The sequence below is a fragment of the Acomys minous genome, assembly GCF_964271855.1.
Source record: "Acomys minous genome assembly, chromosome: 12".
NCBI lineage: Eukaryota > Metazoa > Chordata > Mammalia > Rodentia > Muridae > Acomys > Acomys minous.
Window position 1 is genome coordinate 83,316,774 of NC_140493.1, and position 21,211 is coordinate 83,337,984.

The 21,211-nt window shown below is 44.5% G+C and overlaps 1 protein-coding gene across 1 annotated transcript in view; it reads right to left on the reverse strand.

Annotated features, from left to right (window-relative positions):
• TOM1L1 (target of myb1 like 1 membrane trafficking protein) overlaps positions 1-7,466 on the reverse strand; it is a 41,766-nt gene extending 34,300 nt beyond the window's left edge. Inside the window, exons 1-3 of the mRNA XM_084750202.1 lie at positions 7,081-7,466; positions 4,229-4,313; positions 2,101-2,179 (exon numbers count right to left, since the gene is read on the reverse strand). Coding sequence (XP_084606328.1) covers positions 2,101-2,179; positions 4,229-4,313; positions 7,081-7,138 — 222 coding nt within the window. The 5' untranslated portion in view covers positions 7,139-7,466. The remainder of the gene's footprint in view (positions 1-2,100; positions 2,180-4,228; positions 4,314-7,080) is intronic.
• Between the last annotated feature and the right edge of the window lie 13,745 nt (positions 7,467-21,211).

Below are 21,211 nucleotides of genomic sequence, written 5' to 3' on the forward strand. Positions count from 1 at the left end.
TAAATTAAGGAAAAATGAAGAGAATGTAAGAAAAAGCAGGCACCGTCCTTGACCTAATGAACATGGATGCTAACCACGGAGTTGACTTCTGACCCTACTCCCTGACTCTCATCTTTACGTCAGCATGGGCTTTTTCGTTTTAGACTCTTTAGTTATCACAGGCTGGCAGGGGAATCCCAACACAGGTTAGCTATAGTTAGGAGGTTGCCATGAGATACAAAGAAGCGGCTAGATGGAATAAAACTTGAAAGGCTGGACTAACAGAAAGGGAGCCCAGAGAGAAATGGAAGATCCGTGGGGCAGCAGTCTACAGAAGTCATCTTCCTCCTCTGAGAGGGCCCTGTCCGTTTCAAGTGAAGAAGACGGCATGGACTTGGAGACACACAACCATCGAAACATCAAGGAGGCTTACACGCCGCACTAACAGAGGCAGACAACTGTAAGATGGCAAAGTGGTACCCCGAGGAAAACAGGGAAGGCGGTACACATCCATCCTCTCCCTTCTCTTTCTCACTCAGTTCTCTTAGCAACCTTCTGTCCTCTTGAGATACTCCAGATCCACTTCCTTTCAGCGCTGTCTACACTCTTCCTTACCGCAGTCTAAAAATACCTTCACTTAGACCCCAAGTCTTCCCGGACACTAGGAGAAATGGGATGAGATTTAAGGAGAAAGGGAGGGAACTTACCAACTCAATCCATTCCTGCACACACTGGTGTTTCTGACTCTGTACTAGGCACGTAGGAAGGTGTTGAGGACACACATGAAACACATGAGAGACCTGAGTCGTTCTGAGAAGAAAAGTTGGATGTAGACCAGCCTGGCCTTGAACTCACAGAGACACACTTGCCTCTGCTTTCCCAGTGTTGAGATTAAAGGAGTGCGCCACCACACCCGGCTAACAGATGAGGCATCTCTATCCTGGTCCTGATGTCCTGATATTCCTACAGAATCATTTTCCTCCTCTCCCAACAGTTCCCATCGTTCCATGGTCTTCATAAACAGGCCGTTGTGATTTAGAGGCAGAGGAGAGGCCAAAAACCAGGAAGGAGGAAAAATGTCTCTAAAACTACAGTCAGATCCCAAGTCATGGGTTTGCTTTTTATTTGCAGCTTGGGTACTATTTAATTTCTTTTCAGTCAGTCTCCAAGTAAACACGACATGATACATTGTTTTTCCATGTGAATCTGGAAGTTATAAACTCTACTCAGATCTGCCTCATAGTCTTCTGGTAAACACTGCCATTACCCTTAAAAACAGTGTGATGTTGGCGATACCTATGTGTGGTCTAACTTCCAGGAGAAATGAGGAAGCCACACAGCTCATTCCCAATGTGAAAAGGGAAACTCGCCCCTGTGACTGTAGAGGTCCTATGGTCAAAAACAGGGGGAAATGGGTCTATTTCAATAAGAGCTCACATCCCTATCACAAAAGAAACAGTGCACAGGAGAACGGTATAACGCGACAGAGAGTGCGCTCCAAATTCCAACAATCAGGAGAACTGGTTGACACTTAAGGGGCTGCCAGCACCTTGAGATTCCACAGCGGTGCTGAAGGGACATGGAAAAGCTGTCAAGGAGGCATCTTCCACAACTTCCCTTCTTTAAACATGGTCAACAAATACAAACACACACCCTTATTGATCCATTTATCATCTATCAGTTTTTAAACCACAAGTTCCAAGAGCTTGATCAAGAAAAACGGATTCTGTGGGATTTTTTTTTCTACAAAATGAGACGTCACCAGAGTTAACTGAACACCCTCCTGTGATTCTCAATAGGTGAGGAGTCTTACGTCACACAGTCCTGAATGCATTATTAACAAGGATCACCCCTTAGAATGTGAGTATATTTTAAAAAACTCATTAAAAATGTTAATTCTAGGTGAGAAACCCAACAATCTTATTTATTGATTTTGGTTTGTTTGTTTTTTGAGACATGGTCTCCCTGTGTAGCTGTGGCTGTCCTGGACTTGCTTTGTAGACAAGGCTAGCCCCGAATTCACAGAGATCTACCTGCCGCTGCCTCCCCAAGTGCTGGGATTACAGACATACACCATTGTGCCCACCTCATAATCTTAATGATAGTATTAAAAGTACTTACTGACAAGGAAAGTTGGATTTCTTTGTGGTTGTAGTTTTTGGAGATCCTTTTCTTCAGAGCTTTTACTGCATCTTTTGGCCTGTGGCAATAAAGACACTGAAATCATCAATTTGGATATAGAAATAGTCTCTATGAGAGCAATGTGCCATATGGAAATAATAATAAAGAGTAGTGTTTGATTCTGCTGCCATGTCAGGTGGGCCACTTAACTCACCACATCTACGCTTCCTTGTGAAATAGATAGATCATACCACCTGCTCACTGGCGAGACACAACTAAGATATTTATGTAAGAGTATTACACAGAAAACACTGGTCATGAAATGTATGAACACTGGCTTCTATCAAGGCACACAATCAGGGCACAAGAAATGTAACCCTATAACAACAAAAGAAAAGTGATCCCTTTAAGACTCTTAGCATTTCCTGGGTCCTTTATGGGTAAGGAGATATAGGAATTATGGTTGCTTGCTAATTCTGATATGCTATAACTTTATCTTAAAAAGATCTGCAAGCAGAGGGTCAAAATTCATTTTATTAGATTTCCCTTTTGCAAGACCAATAAAGAAATTGGTAATAGCAATGAAAAGGTTCACAGAGGATCTAAAAGGTATAAAAGATTATATATGAATACATACATCTGTACATATTATTATTATTATTATTATTATTATTATTATTATTATTATTACTATTACTATTATTATTATACATGCATGGCTAGGGAGATGCTGTGCAATCTTGAGGTCCTGTATCAGGATCCCCAGACCCAGGTAAATTCATGTAGGGATGGATTATAGCCTACCTGTCATTCTAATGCTTGCTGAGAAAGTAGAGATGGACCCCTGGGGTAAGCTGGCTAGCTAACTAGCCTTCCTGCACAGCTCTGGGTTCAACTGAGAAATGCTGACTAGACAGATAAACAGGAGAGCAACTGAGGAAGACCCTTGATGTCAGCCTCAGGCCTCCACACTAAAGTGTACTCACACACATTTGAACACACATGCCCTCGCACACACCACATACAGAGTCACAGGATCTTTTTGTTGCTTTTGTTTTTCAAGACAGGGTTTCTCTGTATAGCTGTGGCTGTCCTGAACTTGCTTTGTAGACCAGGCTGGCCTTGAACTCACAGAGATCTGCCTGCCCAGAGTCACATTAAAAAAAAAATCTGTAAAGTCTTAGAAGTGTCAACTATAGGCTCTTGCCACTCATATATAATGAATGATTATGTTGCCATGCTTTCTCCATAAGCACACACTAGACTAAATCTCATTCTACCAATTACCCGTAAAGAATTTTCAGAAAAATGAGCAAATTTCACCTTTTATCATAACCTATAGTTGGCTAAATTCAAAGTAGTAGTCCTTGTTAATGACTTACTTGTTCTTTTCTTTTCTTTTTTTTTTTTAATGACAAGTTTAGATAATGTACTGACACACAGCACATCTTTTAAGAGAACAGTATGAACATGAGCTGGCTGATGAAAGATAAAACATTGTCCCCCAGACAAGGAAAGAAAAGAGTGTTCATTGTTCCCGGATTATAATCAAGAGGCTTGCTCACCACCGGCCTGGACACCACTAGAAGCTTGCAGCTACCAGCTTCTGGCTAATGCTTTTGCTACAAAACACTAGTGCTTAGTGCTTGAGAAAGCTCTAAAGAAAAGCTCTAAAGAAAGAAACAATTTATCTTTCTCTTTAAAAAAAAGAAAAATTGAATCCCAGCTCTCAGGAGGCAGAGGCAGGCAGACTGCCGTGAGTTCAAGGCCAGTCTGGTCTACAAAGTGAGTCCAGGATAGCCAAGGCTACACAGAGAGACCTTGTCTCGGGAAAAAAAAAAACAACCAAAAGAAAGCTTTTTAATACAAGGAATTTGAGCAAGACAAAGAGAAAATTTAAGCTAGCAAAGAAAGGGCAAAGGAGGGACAGGCTGTAATGACATCTCGGGGTCCTCCAGCACGCAGAGTTGTTCCAGAGCTCTGCCTGCCATCCTCATGAGGGCAGGAGGTGCCTAAAGGGCAGTGACACATTCTTTCAACAGAACACCCAGAAGTCAGTGAGGGAAACCATGCTGCAGCTCAGTGGATCTTATCAGGCACAAATTCACAGACAGCACCTTGAACTTACCCGTCCTGGGTGGTGTTAATTATGTCACAGATATGCATGAACTGGCCCCAGTCTTCAGTCTGAACTCCAGCAAATGTAGCCTTTTCTGCAGAGATTAAAAAAAAAAAAAAAGGTCTCGTCTCCTTGAATTAATCTACCTGGGGTGCACTCACAAGTACAATCAAGTTTATGCTATCAAAGGGTAAAGTGATTTTTTTTTCTTTCTCCTCCAAACAATTCCCAGTAATTCAGGGATCGATTGGAAGCCAAGGCCAGAGTGCTGCTGTTGGGAAAGCAACGAGTGAGCCATTAAAGAAAGCCGACAACAGCTGCTACAAGGGCCAAAACAGAGCAGCTAAACCTCCATCCTTCTGTCTCCTTCAGAAGAAGCCAGAACTTTGGATCTGTGGCTTTACTGGACAGTCATGGGCAAAGTGAACTACACACCTCTAGGTCTTTTCTCTTTTATTTTTACTTACTTATTTATTTTTTTATGGCTCACTTTTCATTCACAAAGATACCACGTCCATTTCCAACACGTTTTCATGCCTTTTCTCTTTTAACCCGCGGTTACAGATGATGTGAAAGAAATTCAGAGAGAGTAAGGAAATTACCCAAGGTTACATAGCAAAAGTAGGAATGCTGAATTTGCATTCAAATCAAGGTTGTTTGATCCCACTGTTTATAATTTTAAATTATGCATGGGGGGGCGGTGAGGAAAAAAGGAGGAGCTAGCACAATAGCAGAGCAAGATGGCTTCTGACATCAAACTGACACCAGGCAGATTTCAACACTTATGACCCTGTCATTCCCTTCGCTAGATGACCTCTGTAAGAACTCAGAAGGAGGCTGGGCTCTGTGGTGCACGCCTTTAATCCCAGCATTCAGGGAGGCAGAGGCAGGCGGATTTCTGAGTTCGAGGCCAGTCTGGTCTACAAAGTGAGTCCAGGACAGCCAAGGCTACAGAGAGAAAGCCACAAAACACAGAACGAGGGTCAGATACCCTCTAATGCAGTGGTTCTCAACCTTCCTAATGCTGCGACCCTTCAATATAGTTCCTCACGTTCTGGGGACTCCCAACCATAAAAATTGTTTCTGTTTGTTTGGTTTTTGGTTTTGTTTTGATTTTTCATTTTTTTAAAAAAACATATTTTATTAATTTATTCATATAACATCTCAATTGTTATCCCATCCCTTGTATCCTCCCATTCCTCCCTCTAAAAATTGTTTTTGTTGCTACTTCATAACTGCAATTTTGCCACTGTCATGAACCCTAATGTAAATAATCTGTTTTCAGATGTTCTTAGGTGACTGACTCCTACGAAGGGTCACTGGATCCCCACAAGGGTTATGACCCACAGGTTGAGAACCACTCTTCGAATGTCAACGCATTTACTGGCTTCTATGACAAAGATCACCAAGCACCATGCACACCATAGTGTGACACTTTAATCTGGTTCGAAGTGGACAAAGCTGAGCCATCTTGCTTGTGTTGTTAGGCGTGTACTGCTCTTCATCTAGAAACTTCCTTCTCCTTCCTCCCAACCTGCTCATTCCTAGAGAACTCCTATTCACACCTCAAAGGCCATGGTTCAGTTCGTCTCTCTCTCTCTCTCTCTCTCTCTCTCTCTCTCCTTCTTCTTCTTCTTCTTCTTCTTCTTCTTCAGTATTGTAAAGGCATCTTACAGTGGCTACTACAGAAAATGTGCACTCCCCTTCTGAGGACTGAGACCACGCCTCCCCAAAGGCATCCAGCTGGCAGCTCTAAGTACTTAAAAGAACTAAAGGGCAATGTGACCCTACTGCTGAAGTTTCTTCTGCCGAAAAAGATTCAGTGTGGAACTCAACTCTGCTCAGGGCTCATGCTAATCCTCAGCAAGGAGATGGACAGTTAAGAAAGTGTTTTTCCTTGAGGGCAAGCACTCTTGTTGTGTTTTTGAAGACTTGGAAACTCGGGTTTAAGTCCAAGGGTGATTCCTGTCCCTACAGCAGTTAACTTGCCTTCTATCTAAACTTGCTGAATCTGAGTCCTTCTTACAACTCCCAGGGATTTCATCACCCCACTCAGTTCCCCACAGTTTGTCATTAATGCATCCTGGTGCCACACCCTGTCTTCCAGGGAGGGGTCAGGAGAAAGACGGAAGGCTGGTGGCAAAAAGCCAAGGGTAGCCAGTGGCTTCTGCGTCCACCTCTGTAATTTCAGAGCACTAGAACAAGAGAGAAGGGAGGACGAAGCTTGCTGGGTTGGAGGGCTAAGTCAGGTATAAGGGCCATGGTGACGGTAATGGACACTCTGTGTCCTCAGCATCGACAACATGCTTTTTTTTTTTTAATCTCCATGTTTAAGCAAAAGGCCACTCAGATTGCTTGAGCTGTGTGCTCTGGAGAAAACTGGTTTGGAGAAACCTGCCTCTGCAGGTGAGATCACAGCAATTAGCTTCTCTGAGCCTTCTCTTTAAGGTCGGTAAAATGGGTATAGCAATAAAGTGCTGGGAATGGACGCACTGTATGAAAAACCTTCCCCAGGTCAAGAAGTTTCCACTTTCTCCTCCCAGCGGTCCCAACACTCCACGCCGGGCTGCGGGTCACCTGCTAGGCTCCACTCGCTCAGCAGACATCCAATGGGAGATTTTGCATTTTTTTTTTTCAGAGAGGTTCTAACATGAGTAAGCCAAAAAAACGAAAGTTGGACAGCTGCCTCAGGTGGCACACAGGTGGCAGCGTGGGAAAGCTGCGGGGGGGAGGGTAGCATTTTCTCCAACTTGGTCCAACTCGGCCCCCCACAGTCGAGAATGGAGTCGAGCGAGCAGAGCTCCCACGGTCCCCCCCCCCCCCCAAGCCAGCCGGATATGTTGTTCCCTGCGGCTCCTTACCTACGAGGTGACCCACAGAGGTAGCGTAGGGATCGCGGTGACTCTTCCCAAACGCCATGGTAGCTCCAGAGAGCCCTCCCAGGAAATCCGCCTCCACCGCCCTCCGACTGGCGACTCCACCCGCTCGGTGTCCGAGGCCCCTCCTCTCTGCTCCTGCGCTTCGCTGCCGCCAAGAGGCGCCAAGCTTCGCGAGGGGCGGGAATCCGCGGGGGACTTGGCGCACCTGCCGCGCGCTCCTGGCGCTTCCCGCTCCGCGTGACTCTTAGGTTGGGCTGCGAGCCCGGGTAGAGCCGTTTGGTCGCGTACCACAGGCCTGGGAACCCAGAGTCCAGCTCCAGTATCTCCCCTGAAGGGCTGAAGATCGCTCCTCGCCCTTTGGGGACTTGGCAGCGTGGGGGTTGAGTGCTAACACAGACTGAGGGTCATTGCTAGGGTTAATAATGCAAGGTCGAAGGCCTCTCAGGAAACTGTCACAGTCACACACCTCCAGAACGGTGAGAGTTCGCCTACTCCTACTCCCATTCCAAAGATCCCTGAAGCGATTCTTGGGCCCTGCTCTTTAAGTGGTGGAGAACGGGGAGGAGCATGGGCATTCTGGGAGAGCAAAACGGCCTCCCAGGAGCTCGAGCCCTTTGTTTCTCTGTTTCCAAGAGGGACCACAGGGCGCCGCCACGCAAGCTCTTGGCTTCTAACTCCATCTCCTAGGAGCGCTGCTTTCTAGCCTAGTAGTGAAAGCAGAGAGGGGCTTTCCTGGGACTCTGGCAGGAAATATGTTTGGAATGTAAATCCGCATTAAGAAACCAACCCCCCCTTGTAGCTTCTCTATTTGAACCAAGATTTCTTTTTCCTTCTACGCAGCTAACGTCAGATAAACCATGCTTCCCGATCTGTAGGCTGCCTCCTCCTGAGACGATGGGCTACCCTGTGCTAGTAAACTTTGCTAGCTTTTCCAGAAGTGAACATCAACCCAGTGAGTGTTACTCTGGTCTCAGAGAAGGATATTAGAAGTCACAGCCAAGTTGAGGTCAGAAGAGGAGCATAATTCTAAACAAAAATAAGGATTAAATACTGGGCTGGAGAAGTGGCCCCGTGGGTTAAGAGCACTGGCTGCTCTTCTAGAGGACCAGGGTTTGATTCTCAGCACCCACCTGGCAGCTCACAGCCATATGGAATTCTAATTCCAATGGATATGACACTCTCTCCTGGCCTACATGGCATCGGGTATATACACGGTACACAGACATCCATACAGGCAAAATGTTCACACACATAAAATAAAGTTTAAGGAAGTGACTAGATTGCAGAAGCTTACACAGCTTCCATACTGAGCTCTTCCAAAGCATTTTTATTATGTGTATGTATAATGTTTGCATACATAGGATGTATGTATGTGTGTTGGCATGCACTGTGCCTCTGTGTGTGTTTATGTATATATTGGTCGGACGACAACCTCAGAGTTTTGTTGTTGTGCTATCATTGTGTGAAGCTTCATAAGCCAGGCCAGATAGCCCAGGAGCTTCCAGGAAATTTCCTGTCTCTGCCCACCTCACTATAAGATCACTGGCATTGCAGAGGCATGCTACTGCACCCAGCTTTACATGGGTGTTGGAGATGCAAACTCAAGTCCTCATATTTCCAGTGGCAACTGCTTGTACATGCACCACGCCCTCTCCCCAGCCTTGCTAATCACTTATGTGTGTACAGGTCATGATGCTCAGTAAAAAGGAGCAAGATACTGCTACTCAAAATGTGTTTGATGCCCTCAATGAAAAATCTTTAATTACTAGGGTAATGAAAGTTGATTCTGGAGCCCATATTACTGCCAATATTTGAAGCTGGTGATGACTGAGTGTGGCATTTTACTTGTTAAGAGATTCTGTTTGATTCAAAATGAGACCTTGACGAATGGGGCAGTTTACCTTACTGTCACAGAGTTCTGCTTCCCCCCCCCACTTTTCTGTGCTTGCTCAAGAATGGTAATGGGTTCCATGCTAGTACCATAAATTAGATGCGTTCTGCTTTCATTACATGATTAATTCCATAGTAAGCATGAAGCCAGATTTCACAGATTAAAATAATTAACGTAGATGATTTTTCACACAGTCACACTGCTAGTGAGAAAAACCCACCAGACTCTGGATTCTGTGATTTTAATCACCACCGCACTACAGCACCTTTCTTGGTCCTGGCAGGCAGGCAGGGCACTCCTGTAGCACACACCTTGGGAAAAATCGGTTGGTTAGCTGGGAAGCTGCTTGCAGATTGGAGGGACCAGGGATGGGAAACGCATGCGCAATGTAAAAATGAAAGCTACTACCTCAGAGTGAATTCCGCCACTGATTCTGTTTCGTTTCACCGCTGAAAGTTTTGGAACACCAGGAGCCAACATTTTAGAGTGGCATCCAGTGAAAATGAATGACCAGGGTGACACAGCGTGGATGGTTTAAGAATAACATGTCTACTCTTCCTCTTTCACTTTTCTTGCTTTAACATTTACATGTGAGCCTCTAGCCCATCTATAGTTTCTTCTGTAGCGTTTGTTTGCTTTATTTTTGCTTTTTCCAGACAGGGTTTCTCTGTGTAACCCTGGCTGTCCTGGAACTCACTCTGGAGACCAGGCTGGCCTCGAACTCACAGCGATCCGTCTGCCTCTGCCTCCCAAGTGCTGAGATGAAAGGCGTGCACTAAACACCCAGCCTGTGGCGTTTTCTTTACTCTCTCCCACTTGGATGGGTTCAGTTGCAAACCCGCCCCTTCTCAACGACACATCTACAGAAACTGACTTCTGTAGCGTGTGAACGCATGAGATCTTCCTTCATTCCTCCGAGCACTCCTCCTCCCTACCTTTCTTCTTTTCACCTGGTTCCATTTCCCTCTCAAGAGTGTTAAATCTAGCCTCCTGTATCTCCTCACGGCCTTTGCTTCCTAAGTCTCTACGTCCCTCCACCATATTGTCTTTTTCTAGTCTTTAATGAAGGAGCCTTTTCTGAACACTCCCACAAGAAAGGAGCCTTTCTTCCCTGCCCCGAGTGTGTCTTCTCCTTAGAGCCTACAACAGTCTGTGCTAGCTAATTGTTCAGAAAGGTCTTCACTGCCTTCAAAATATAAGTCCCTCCAGGGAATAGAACCATGCTTGTTGGGCTGGGCGTCCTGTCACTCACCAGACTTGAAGAGATGGGTATTGACTGCATGATTTCTTCCTTCAGAACAAGAAGCAGCTCTTCTTGTCCTCACAGCTAGTCCCTTAAACCTGCCCAACCCCACTCCCATCCCCCACCCCCTATGGCTTGGAAACTGAACTTAGAACTGAGCTAGAACTGAACTTAGCCCAGTCCTCCGCCATCTCCAGCCAGCTGGACTACCTGGTTCTGACTGCACCAGTTTATTCTCAACCTCAGTGCATCAAGTGAGTGGCCGCAAAGAATACCGATGCAGACTTGAGTGTAAAGGGCATCAAGATATTTAAATGTCCTCAGTTGACACCATACTTTCCCAAAGAGAGAATCTTCACACTGTCTCTGACTTTCATTTAATCAATTCTGGATTTCTCTGCTTTATGCCACCTCACTCTCCGTCTGTTTGCTTTTCCCCATGGCCCATATGTTTCACCACAGCAGTTTTTTGATGTCATAAGTCTGGTCAGGGATGAAACGAAGTTTGAGTTTTCATGAACCCAACCAGGTCCTTATGAAAACAATGGTGTATCATTTCTCCTCAATAGTGACATTATTGCACAATAAATCTTGCCTGCTACTTTTGAATATATATATATACACACACATATATAACATATATATGTATGTATGTATATATATATATATATATATATACACACACACACACACACACACACACACATATATATATACGATGCATCCCAATCTCACTTAACTCCCCATCCTTTGTCCTTGCAATCTGCCTCCCAAAATCAAATAAAATAAGATAGAGTAAAAAGAAAAGAATCTTGTGGCAGCTGTAGTGTGTCACATAGTATACCCTTTTGTCTACACATCTTTACTTGCAAATGTTCATTCCAATTGAGTCATTGGTCAGGTTTGAGCCCTCTGGCTTTTGCTACATAACCAATACTGGATCTTCTCTGGGACTCCTCTCAGATATCCTGTTGTTGCCCTGTGTCATGGAGGTCTTGAAGTTTTGGAGCTGCAGGACTGGCCATTTCACAATCTCCAGCAGATCATAGATGGGGTAGATGTTGGCATGGCCCGGGATCTGGGCTTGGGATTTAGCTGAGCTAGTCAGCCCACCAACTTTCCCCTGTCCACAGCACCAGGGAAAGCTCTCCAGCACTATCCTGGCTAGCTCACCCAATGCTGCAGCAGACAATGGGGCGGGGTCAGCTCTTCTGCTCAAATCTATGCCACCAGAGCCACCTCTACTGTGATGCCCAGGCAAGGGGCAAGACCAGCTTAGCACAGTGACTTGGGAGTTCAGACCAGGGAGATCTGCATGGCCTTTGCTGGTAACATGAGCCTGAGACATCAGCAGACCCTGGCTGCTGTAAGATCACAGGTTGAGGAACCCCACCCCCCAACACATACACCAACTGCAGCAGCATGGGCCCAGATGTCCCCATGCTCTCAGGTGTCAGCTCAGGCCATCCAGATCTGCCTGTCTCCCCTTTCCCTCATGCGGAAGCATAGTCCTCAAATATCCACATGGTTTCTGGTGGCAGCCCAAATCATGGACAACTACTTTGCCATATCAACCTGGCCACATCAACACAGATCCAGATATGTCCCTTGGCGGCAGCCCGGACCAGGACCTCACCATAGCCTCCTCATACCTGCCTGTTCTTCACCATGCAGTTTCCAGGTCCAACTTTCTCCACAGTGCACGAACCCGTCAGGCTTTGCTCTCTCTTCCATCTCTTCACGGTGTACTCCGTCCTTCCCATCTCTCTGTCACACATTCACCCACTGAGATGGCGCTGCAGTGGCGCCCGCGGCAGGCGCTTGGGTGCCTTTCTTTAGGCCACCTCAGTCGGCGGGACCCCGGTTATTTTTAACAGTGTTGTCATTTTTAAATTCCCGATTATGAGAAATGAAGTTCAAAGAACGGCTTCTCTACTCTTCTTGTGGAAGAGATGTCAGGTCCAGGAGGAGGCTTGTCCTCTTCCGCATCTTCCTCCTGGACCTCTGTGTTCCTATGGGATTGGGGCTGCACTCGGAGACCCAGGATGTGAAGAGGAAAGTTAGGAGTAAAAGCAGATGGCTTCTTCAGGCACAGCCTAAAGGACTTCGGCTTTTCCGGCAAGACTCCTGATGATCGGTTGTTGATTATCCTAAAGTCACTCAGCATTGGGAGGAGAGTTCAACCTGTTCTCATCTCAAAGCTTGGGTCGCTTTACATCATCTTATACTCCCCACCCACTCCAAGGATTCTACCCTTGATCTTGGGAACCGTCTGCAGTGTTGGGCCTAGTGTTCCTTATTTGGTAATACCAAGTGTGTTGACTGATCTCACGCCTTTGCCTTCCCAGCTTTACACCGCAAAAAGATCCACGGGCTTCTCTCTTCATTCTCATGATTAAGAAATCCCACTGAGATCTGGGGTTCAAAGGTACTTCTTGGTTAAATTTGTCACCCCAGTGGCTTCCTATGAAGCTCTAGGCTGAAGATTTATTTTATGTGGAAGTAAAGGAATCAATATTTTCATAACCTAAGCCAGCAAAGCTCTCTGTAGATTTTGCAGTATTACCAGTCTCCACTTAACTCTTTTGGGATTTGTCATTTAACTCTGTGTGTGTGTGTGTGTGTGTGTGTGTGTGTGTGTGTGTGTGTGTGTACTAATGTAGCATCTAGGAAGGTTCTGGGCATGCAGTAAAATCCAGCAACCATTAGCTGGTTAACTCTGTCATCTCCTGCTTCTGGGCTAGCATGTGGCTTGATACTGATCCCATGGAGTATCTGAAAAAACATGGGAGATGACCTTGGGTGTTTTGGGCTGGGGCTAGCACAGGCTCAGTGGGATGCTGCTTGGAGGTTTGGGCTAGGGCTAGCACAGGCTCAGTGGATGTTGCTTGGAGGTTTGGGCTGGGGCTAGCACAGGCTCAGTGGGATGCTTCTTGGAGGTTTGGGCTGGGGCTAGCACAGGCTCAGTGGGCTGTTTGGAGGTTTGGGCTGGGGCTAGCACAGGCTTAGTGGGATGCTGCTTGGAGGTCTGTCCTACAGGGAAGATCTTGAAAGAGGCAGCCGACAGGAAGGGTAACATTATCTCAACATCAAACTTGGTTCAAATGCTAGCGTTCCCACCTGAGACTCATCTTTGACAAGGCACGTCATCTTTCCAGAACTTCAGTGATGGAGTTTACCCCACATCCTCCCAAGGGAATGTGACTCAGTATTAGCCAAGGTAACATTCCAGTGTTTGATGTAAATGCCTGGCATGTAACAGTTACTCGATAGTTAGTAAAGTTAAACTTCTGAAATAGGCTCCCTTTGTCCCGTCCTTCTTCCCATCACATTGGTTACTATCTTCATGACGTCAGTTACAGTCTGAAATGGCCTTCAAAAATGTGTTTACTTCCTGCCTATTTCTAACGCTTAACATGTCCCATTCAGTGCTAAAAACATACATTGCCTTGTGGTATGGCCCTCTTAGCTATTTCTTTCAAATTCACAAACAGATCTACCCAATGAAATAAGAGATTTGACACACACACACTCCCCAACTTCCAATCATCCTACATGAACACTTTAGCTGTGATATAATATTGAATCCTCTTTGGATCTTTAAAAAAAATAATCTCGCTATACAACCGAGACCAGCCTAGAGCTCACAACGCTTCTGCCTCAACCAGCTGAATCTTGGAATCGCAGATGTGCACCACTACTTTGCAGCCACCCAATGTCCTTTCTTTTTTTTTTTTTTTTTTTTTGAAAATTTTTATTAATTTATTCATATTACATCTCAATGGTTATCCCCTCCCTTGTATCCTCCCATTCCTCCTTCCCTTCCATTTTCCCCTTACTCCCCTCCCCTATGACTGTGACTGAGGGGGACCTCCTCCCCCTGTATATGCTCATAGGGTATTAAGTCTCTTCTTGGTAGCCTGCTATCCTTCCTCTGAGTGCCCCCAGGTCTCCCCATCCAGGGGTCGTGGTCAAATATGAGGCACCAGAGTACATATGAAAGTCATACCCCACTCTCCACTCACCTGTGAAGACTGTCCTGTCTGTTGGCTAAATCTGGGTAGGGGTTTGAAGCTTACGGCCTGTATTGTCCTTGGCTGGTGCCATAGTTTGAGCGGAACCCCTGGGCCCAAATCTGCCTATCATAATGTTCTGGAATCGAACCAATGTCCTTTCAAACCAAGGCTCTGTGCAGTCACTGAATGTGCACAGTCCCCCTTTCTCACCTTCCGGCTCTCTTCTGTTACTACTTGTCATAATCTGTCTCTTCATACTCCCTGAATGTGTTTCTTCTCTTCCCTCTGGAGATAGAAAATCACTATTCTGGACTTCCCCCAAAGTGGAATTGAAAGCTAACTTAAAACTTCTGCCTGCTCATGTCTTTTCTTTTTTTAATTCTCCTCGTAGCCTTTAGTGCAATGGGAAATGGCGTTCTGTTTGATTTGGTTGTGTATGCTGGTTTCTTGATCATCTGGCCCCCTATGGGTAGAAACTGTCTGCTTTGTCCGTCATTCTGTCTCCCAGTGACTGCAGTACTGCAGCCCTTAGTATACGAGCCCCCTGGGCTGTCCAACCATACTATTGTTTTAGTGACAAATACAAAGCTTTCAATACAGCTATGAGAGACCGACTTTAAAGTATGTCAAAATCTTGACCCACATTTGCTTTTTTTTAAACATCTGTTCATTTTTTATTCTTGTGTATGAGTGTTCTGCTTGCACACGAACATGTGTACCACATCTGAGCCTGGTCCCCTGTATAGGCTAAAAGAAAGCATTGGCACCTCTGCAGTGGGAGTTAACAGAATGTTTTGAGCTGCCATATGGGTACTGGCCAAATGCCAGTGCCCTGAAAGAGCAGCAAGTGCCCTCAAGTGCTGGGCCATCTTTCCAGCCCTAATATATGTTTGTTTTAAATACCATCTATAGATCTATTAGTGATATTTGTCTTTTGCATGGATGACTCCTGTGCTTGTGGGAGAAAGGATGTGTAAACAAAATAAATTCAAGCAGATGCTTCTTCTGATACCAAAGCCTAATTCTCCGGTTTCACCCCTTGACTCGGAGTCAAGAACCTACCGAATCTCCCCCATCCAAGCTAGATCATCTTCTGACTCACCAAGATCACCGGTGGTCCAGCAAGCAGTTTTGGGTGCTCTCTGCTGCCACCTGCCCTCCCAGTCCTCTTTATCTGAAGTTGTTCACACTCACTACAGGTTTTGAAGATGGTGCTTCCTTCATCTCACCAGACAGTGTTCATGAAAAATGTGTTGGACCGTAAACAAGAGTCCTTCTTCTTTCCAAGCGTATCCATAAACAGATTGCAGACTGAAACACCAACAGGACTTTTAGCCATCCCACAAGTCGCTAGGAGTGACACACATAGATTACATATGCCCAGGTATTGTCACCTCTGTGAACATCTGTGCCATCACCCAGGTAGCAGAGATTTTAACACACAATAGGGTGTACAATGAACTTGCAGTTAAAATATGGAAGGGCTATGTCTCAGGATTTTTTTTTCTTCTGTAAGAATGTTATAATAAACTGCTTATCATATAAATCTTATGTATATTAGAAAATCATTCATGGGCCTTTAAATTCTGTAGCCAATAATAAACTGACAGTGATTTTTTTTGTAAGCCAGTCTAGAGAGAATTTTAATTTACTTTTCTTTCCCCTGAGACTTGGTGTTTCTGTGTAGCCCAAGCTAGCCTCTAAGCCAGTCTTCCCGTTCAGTCTCTCAGGTGGTGTGGTGATCAGTTACGTATTTCCTTACTCATTACATTTTAAAAGCCCACAGCAGAATACTTTATAGTATCCCCTTTTGAAAAGATGTAAGCGCTGCTCAAAAATTCAGTAGGATGCTCGGTGTCCTTTTTATATAGCAATTGGAATGCTTTTCATTTTCAGACTGGCAATTTTCCTTTAGCCACGAGAGGGCAGCCTTGTTTAACTTTTCACAGTCTCTCCCAGGCTGGCTGGGCAGCAGTTCTCAGGCAGAAATCACTGGTGCAGGAAGGAGGGCTCCAGGAATACAGCTAACTACATTTTCCTGGCTTTCATCACTAAAGGCTATTGGCTCATTGCTTTCTTTCAGCGGAGGCACAGTGTGCAGAGCTGTCTCACGTTGTCATGAAACCTGGCATTACTTATTTGCCAGACAAAGGAAGGCAGAGTGCTGTTGGGCAGGGTGAGAAGAGAGACATAGTTCAAAGTTCATGTGTGGGATTTGAGCCCCAGGATGACAAAGACATGCCTAGAGTTGTGTAAATGTTAAAATACAATAAAAGGCTACACGGAGTGTCCAAAATGTCAGAAAGATGAGCCGCCGAGGGCAGTCTGCATAGAGAGGCATTCGGGTTACTCATCATAGGTAGCAGGAGACCACATCTTACGTTTTATTTATTTATTTATTTTAGTTTTTCGAGACAGGGTTTCTCTGTGTAGCTTTGGCTGTCCTGGACTCACTTTGTAGACCAGGCTGGCCTCGAACTCACACGATCCACCTGCCTCTGCCTCCTGAGTGCTGGGATTAAAGGCGCGCGCCACCCAGCTACGTTTTATATCCTTATTAGAACCTGTCTTTGTTTACTCCATCTCAGTGAATTTTATCACACCGAGGCCTGATGCGAACTTCTAAGCCAGCAGGAGAAACTCTCTAGTAGGCCGATAATTGCCGTTCAGCCTAAGTGATAAATATTTAGATGCAATATCGTGTGAGCACAAGGTGAAACCGGCTTAGCATGGAAAATGGAATCTTGGAGCCAGGTCTTATAAAACACAGTCAGCCGTATCTGCTTGTGTAGGTCCAAACACACAAACACACACACACACACACACACACACACACACACACACACACACCCCACATGCTCTGTAGTGACAAAGAGGGAGAGTAAAGTTCTATCTAGTAAGTCTCCGTCCTGTAAACTCTGTACTTCAGTTTTTTCATAGCCAGGATTTAAATGCTTTCCCATCTCTGTAGAAGTGAAATGAACGTGGTTCTAAAGTTTCCTTTGCTTTACAGCTAACAGTCTTTCTACGCAAAGCACAGTGTAAGGACATGTGACAATTTTATTGCATTAATTCTACAAGTACATACTGATGGCGCCAGATGTGTCCATACTATTAGGAATTCGTGACAGGCATGGATAAGATAGAATATAGTTTCCGCTTGCAAGCATCTGCAGTCAAGCAAGGAGGGCGTGGCAAATCAAGAGGGTGAAGTTACTTTGTGAAGCTGTATGGAAGGTACAATTTCCATCAAGCCTTACTAGTGATCATGAAGCCCTCTGAATCATAAAAGGTCAGGGTAAGCTTCAAAATGACCAAGATGGAGTTGTGGCAATCACAGTATTACCTATCGGTGTTAGCCTTAAGTTATATGCGAAGTGAATTCCCTACCACATTCCTTAAGAGGCACCGCAGTATCAATTGCAATCCAGAGCTAAGTAGGAGCCGGGTTCACATTGAGCACTGCTTTGATATTTCTCTATTGACGTTCCCAGCATGCTTAGAGGTGTATTCGTTTATGTAGAAGAAAGATACTAAAGAGATATCACAGGATCAATATCAGTTCAAAGTGATTAATTTGTATGCTGTTCACAAAAAAAAAATAATCTGTATATACTTGAATGTTTATATGCTCCTTTAGGCTCAGGGTGCTTAAGGACGCAAGGGCTTAAGACAATTCTGCTGCTTCTGGAAGGCTTTGGTCTTGGGATATCCAGACTCCCGAGCTTCACCAAGAAAACCCATCCCAGTCTTTCGCCTTTCAGTGAATGTCCTTGCTCTGAAGGAAAGTATCCTGTAAAAGGCCAGATAATAGTGCTTCAGGCTTTGATGGCAACCTCTCTCTCCCTCTCTCTCTCTCTCTCTCTCTCTCTCTCTCTCTCTCTCTCTCATACACACACACACACACACACACACACACACACACACACACAAACACACACACACTCTGGAGGATAAAAGTAATCTGCCCTTAGATAACATAAATAAAATCAATGAATAAGAAAAAGAATGTTGTCAGGCCAGATGCGGCCTACAGAGTGACTTCCTACATCCTTGTTCTAAGTCACTTAACCCTCCTTTTTTAAGTTGATGGACTAGGAGAGGACACACAGAATAAGGGCACACCAAAATGTGGTAGCCACTCTTGAGGGGATCTGTGACAGCTGTAGGAGAAACCTAATAGGAGATCTTTGTGCCAATTCATGTGTCCTGACAGGCGGACAGACACAGCGATTGTTCCTAGGGTCAGCTGCTTCCAGAGTTTTGAGTAAGCTGAAGCTATAAGCAGAGAAAAAAAAAACACCCCATCATTAGCGCAATTACATCCATCAAGAAGTTAGTAAGTTGTTATCAGGAGTGGCGACTATGGGCTCAGTATTGATGGGAGTGGTTCCTGATACGGAAGCTCTGACACCACAAAAGACCTGAGGCATGATCATGTGTCTTTAACAGATCCTACTGTTTTGAATCTATATTCCAGCTTTAGTTCCTGGGTTCTTTGGAGCTTCTATTGTTCTTACTGCCATTGGGTAGCCTCGTAGCTTATTTCCTGTGAATATCTGTTTCTGAGTGCCAAGGGAACACTCTCCCCTGCCGGTAGGTTGGGAACCAGCATTGTTTATCAAATATTCATTACCCAGTATTGGCTATGTTAGGAGATTTCTCTGTTGATCTTTCCTTTTTATATTTGTGTAGTCTTTCAGCGGACTGAATAACCATACTCTCTTAAAAAAACAAAAAACAAAAAAACAAAAAAAGCCCAGGCATTTTCCCCTGAGGCATTTGGCAAGAATAAAACTGGATGTGTACCCTCTAAGGCCCCTCAGAGCTGCTCTGTGAGGTGTGAGGACTCCATATGGGGAAAACTGTTCAATGACAAGTCTGGTTTATTCCAGTTGTTGCTTCCATTGAGAGCATTGGTGAAAATCTTTTCAGATTTCTCACCTAAATGCTGTGAAAGACTTGGGGCTGCCTGAGAACGAGTTTCAAAGAAGGTTACAGGATTAATCAATATGCCTTTGTGTCCGGTTATCTTCAGCCCGGGACACATCCTTCATGTTGTTCTTAACAGTCCCTAGAGCTTGATTCAGACCTTGTCGTTGCTGACAAGATGTGATGGTCCTCTTTTCTGACTCACAATCTTAAAATAACTTAGATTTTTAGAAAGTCCTTTTCTTTTACAACATGGGAAGAGAAGAAAGTGCAATTTTATGCCATTCAAGGTGAGAACACTTTTTTTTTTGGTCTTGGAAGGAATGGATTCTTAGATTTGTTAACATATCTCCTTTCACAACTATGCTGATGGACATTTTATTTTTCTGAGTCATACCTGTTTAAAAAGAAAACCTTCCCCAGGAAAGAGCGTGTCAATTGGTTATGCAATACCAAATGCTTAGCCCTGAAAACATACATGTAAGGACTTGTATGCATCCTAAGTAGGTTATACTTAGGAATATATATGTATGTACATATAGGCACATACAATATTTAATAAAAAAGAGGCCATGAATTTGAATGAAAGAAAGGAGAGATATGTGGGAAGATTTGGAGAGAAGAAAAAGAAATGGTAAATGTTGTAATTATAATAAAAAATGAAATAAAATAAAAGACTTTGCTAACTGTCAAACATTGCATAAAGCATGGATTCTTAGAAATGGTTTCTTACAGATCCACAAGTACACTGATGTTATTAATATAGATCTCATAAGCAGTGCCTTTTGAGAGGGGACAAAACCGTCCTGTTGCTGATCAGACTTCTTTAGTCCCGCTTCTAACACTTGTAAACTCCGAATGTTGCTGATTGACCCAAGATCTCACCGTGAGTTACACACACATTTCAGTCCAATTTGGCCTTAGTGTGTGGAGAGACCCACGCACTGCAGGGTGCTCCCCTCTGGACCTCAGGTTAGGCACACAGACCAAAGGCCAACTTCCAAGCACAAGCCAAATGCAAAGAGATCCTTTATCAAGCAAGGCAAAAAGTCAAGGTGGCTGGATCTAAATTGTGCAGAAACAGAAGTAGAGAGCTTTGCAGGTGTTCATTTTAAGAGGACCGGGGGAGAGGTCTGTGTTAGAATGAGCTAGGTCAGGTCAGTACGTTCTGATTAGGTATTTTAACTACGTTAGTCAAAGCAATGGATAGCCATCCCTGAAACTTGCTGTTTTGATAGCTGAACCTTGGTAATCAGTCTAAGGAATGAGTCAGTGACCAAATAAGAGACTAGATCTTGGTGGCTTCAGAAATCTAATCTAAGAGTTCAGCAACGGGGAGGAAGGTAAAAGGCAATACCTCTTGGTGCCATATTTTTCATACTTGGGCCTGTGTTTGCCATGGTCAGACTCTTTAGAGCTCTTCGGCATGTGGTACCATTAAACTCCTGCTTCAATAGCCTTATGCTCATAAGGTTCCAGAAAACTTAAAAATGTTCTCCATTTACAGAACAGAAAAATCTAAAGAGGAAAACCCAGGTATGAACAAGATTTTTGGTCCCTGGGCCTCTCTGTGTGTGTGTGCATGTGTGTGTGTGTGTGTATGTGTGCGTGTGCATGTGTGTGTGTGTGTGTGTCCTGTTAACAAAAGTGCCCTACATTGAGGGTTATATTTTAAATAGCCTCTCAGACACTCAATGTGTTGCACCGATGTTTACTGTGTGGTGACTATTTGCTACCTCACAATGATGCTCCAAGCCATAAAAGGTGGCTCAGGGACCAGCTGATGTGAGGTTAGATAGAGATGCAGGGTCTGCCTTTGTTTGACATGAATATTGTCTTTTCTTTATGGAAAACTATGTTCCATGCTGCTTACATGGCTGTCTCCTGCCCTAATTAATTTGGGGACTCTCTGTTGAATTTTAATTATAGACCTATTAACTCATGAGAAAAGATGACAGATGTAGGTTTTTCTTATCAAATTGGTAGGCAAGTGCTGGGTAGAACACCTTGAAGACTCAGAAACTGATTCAT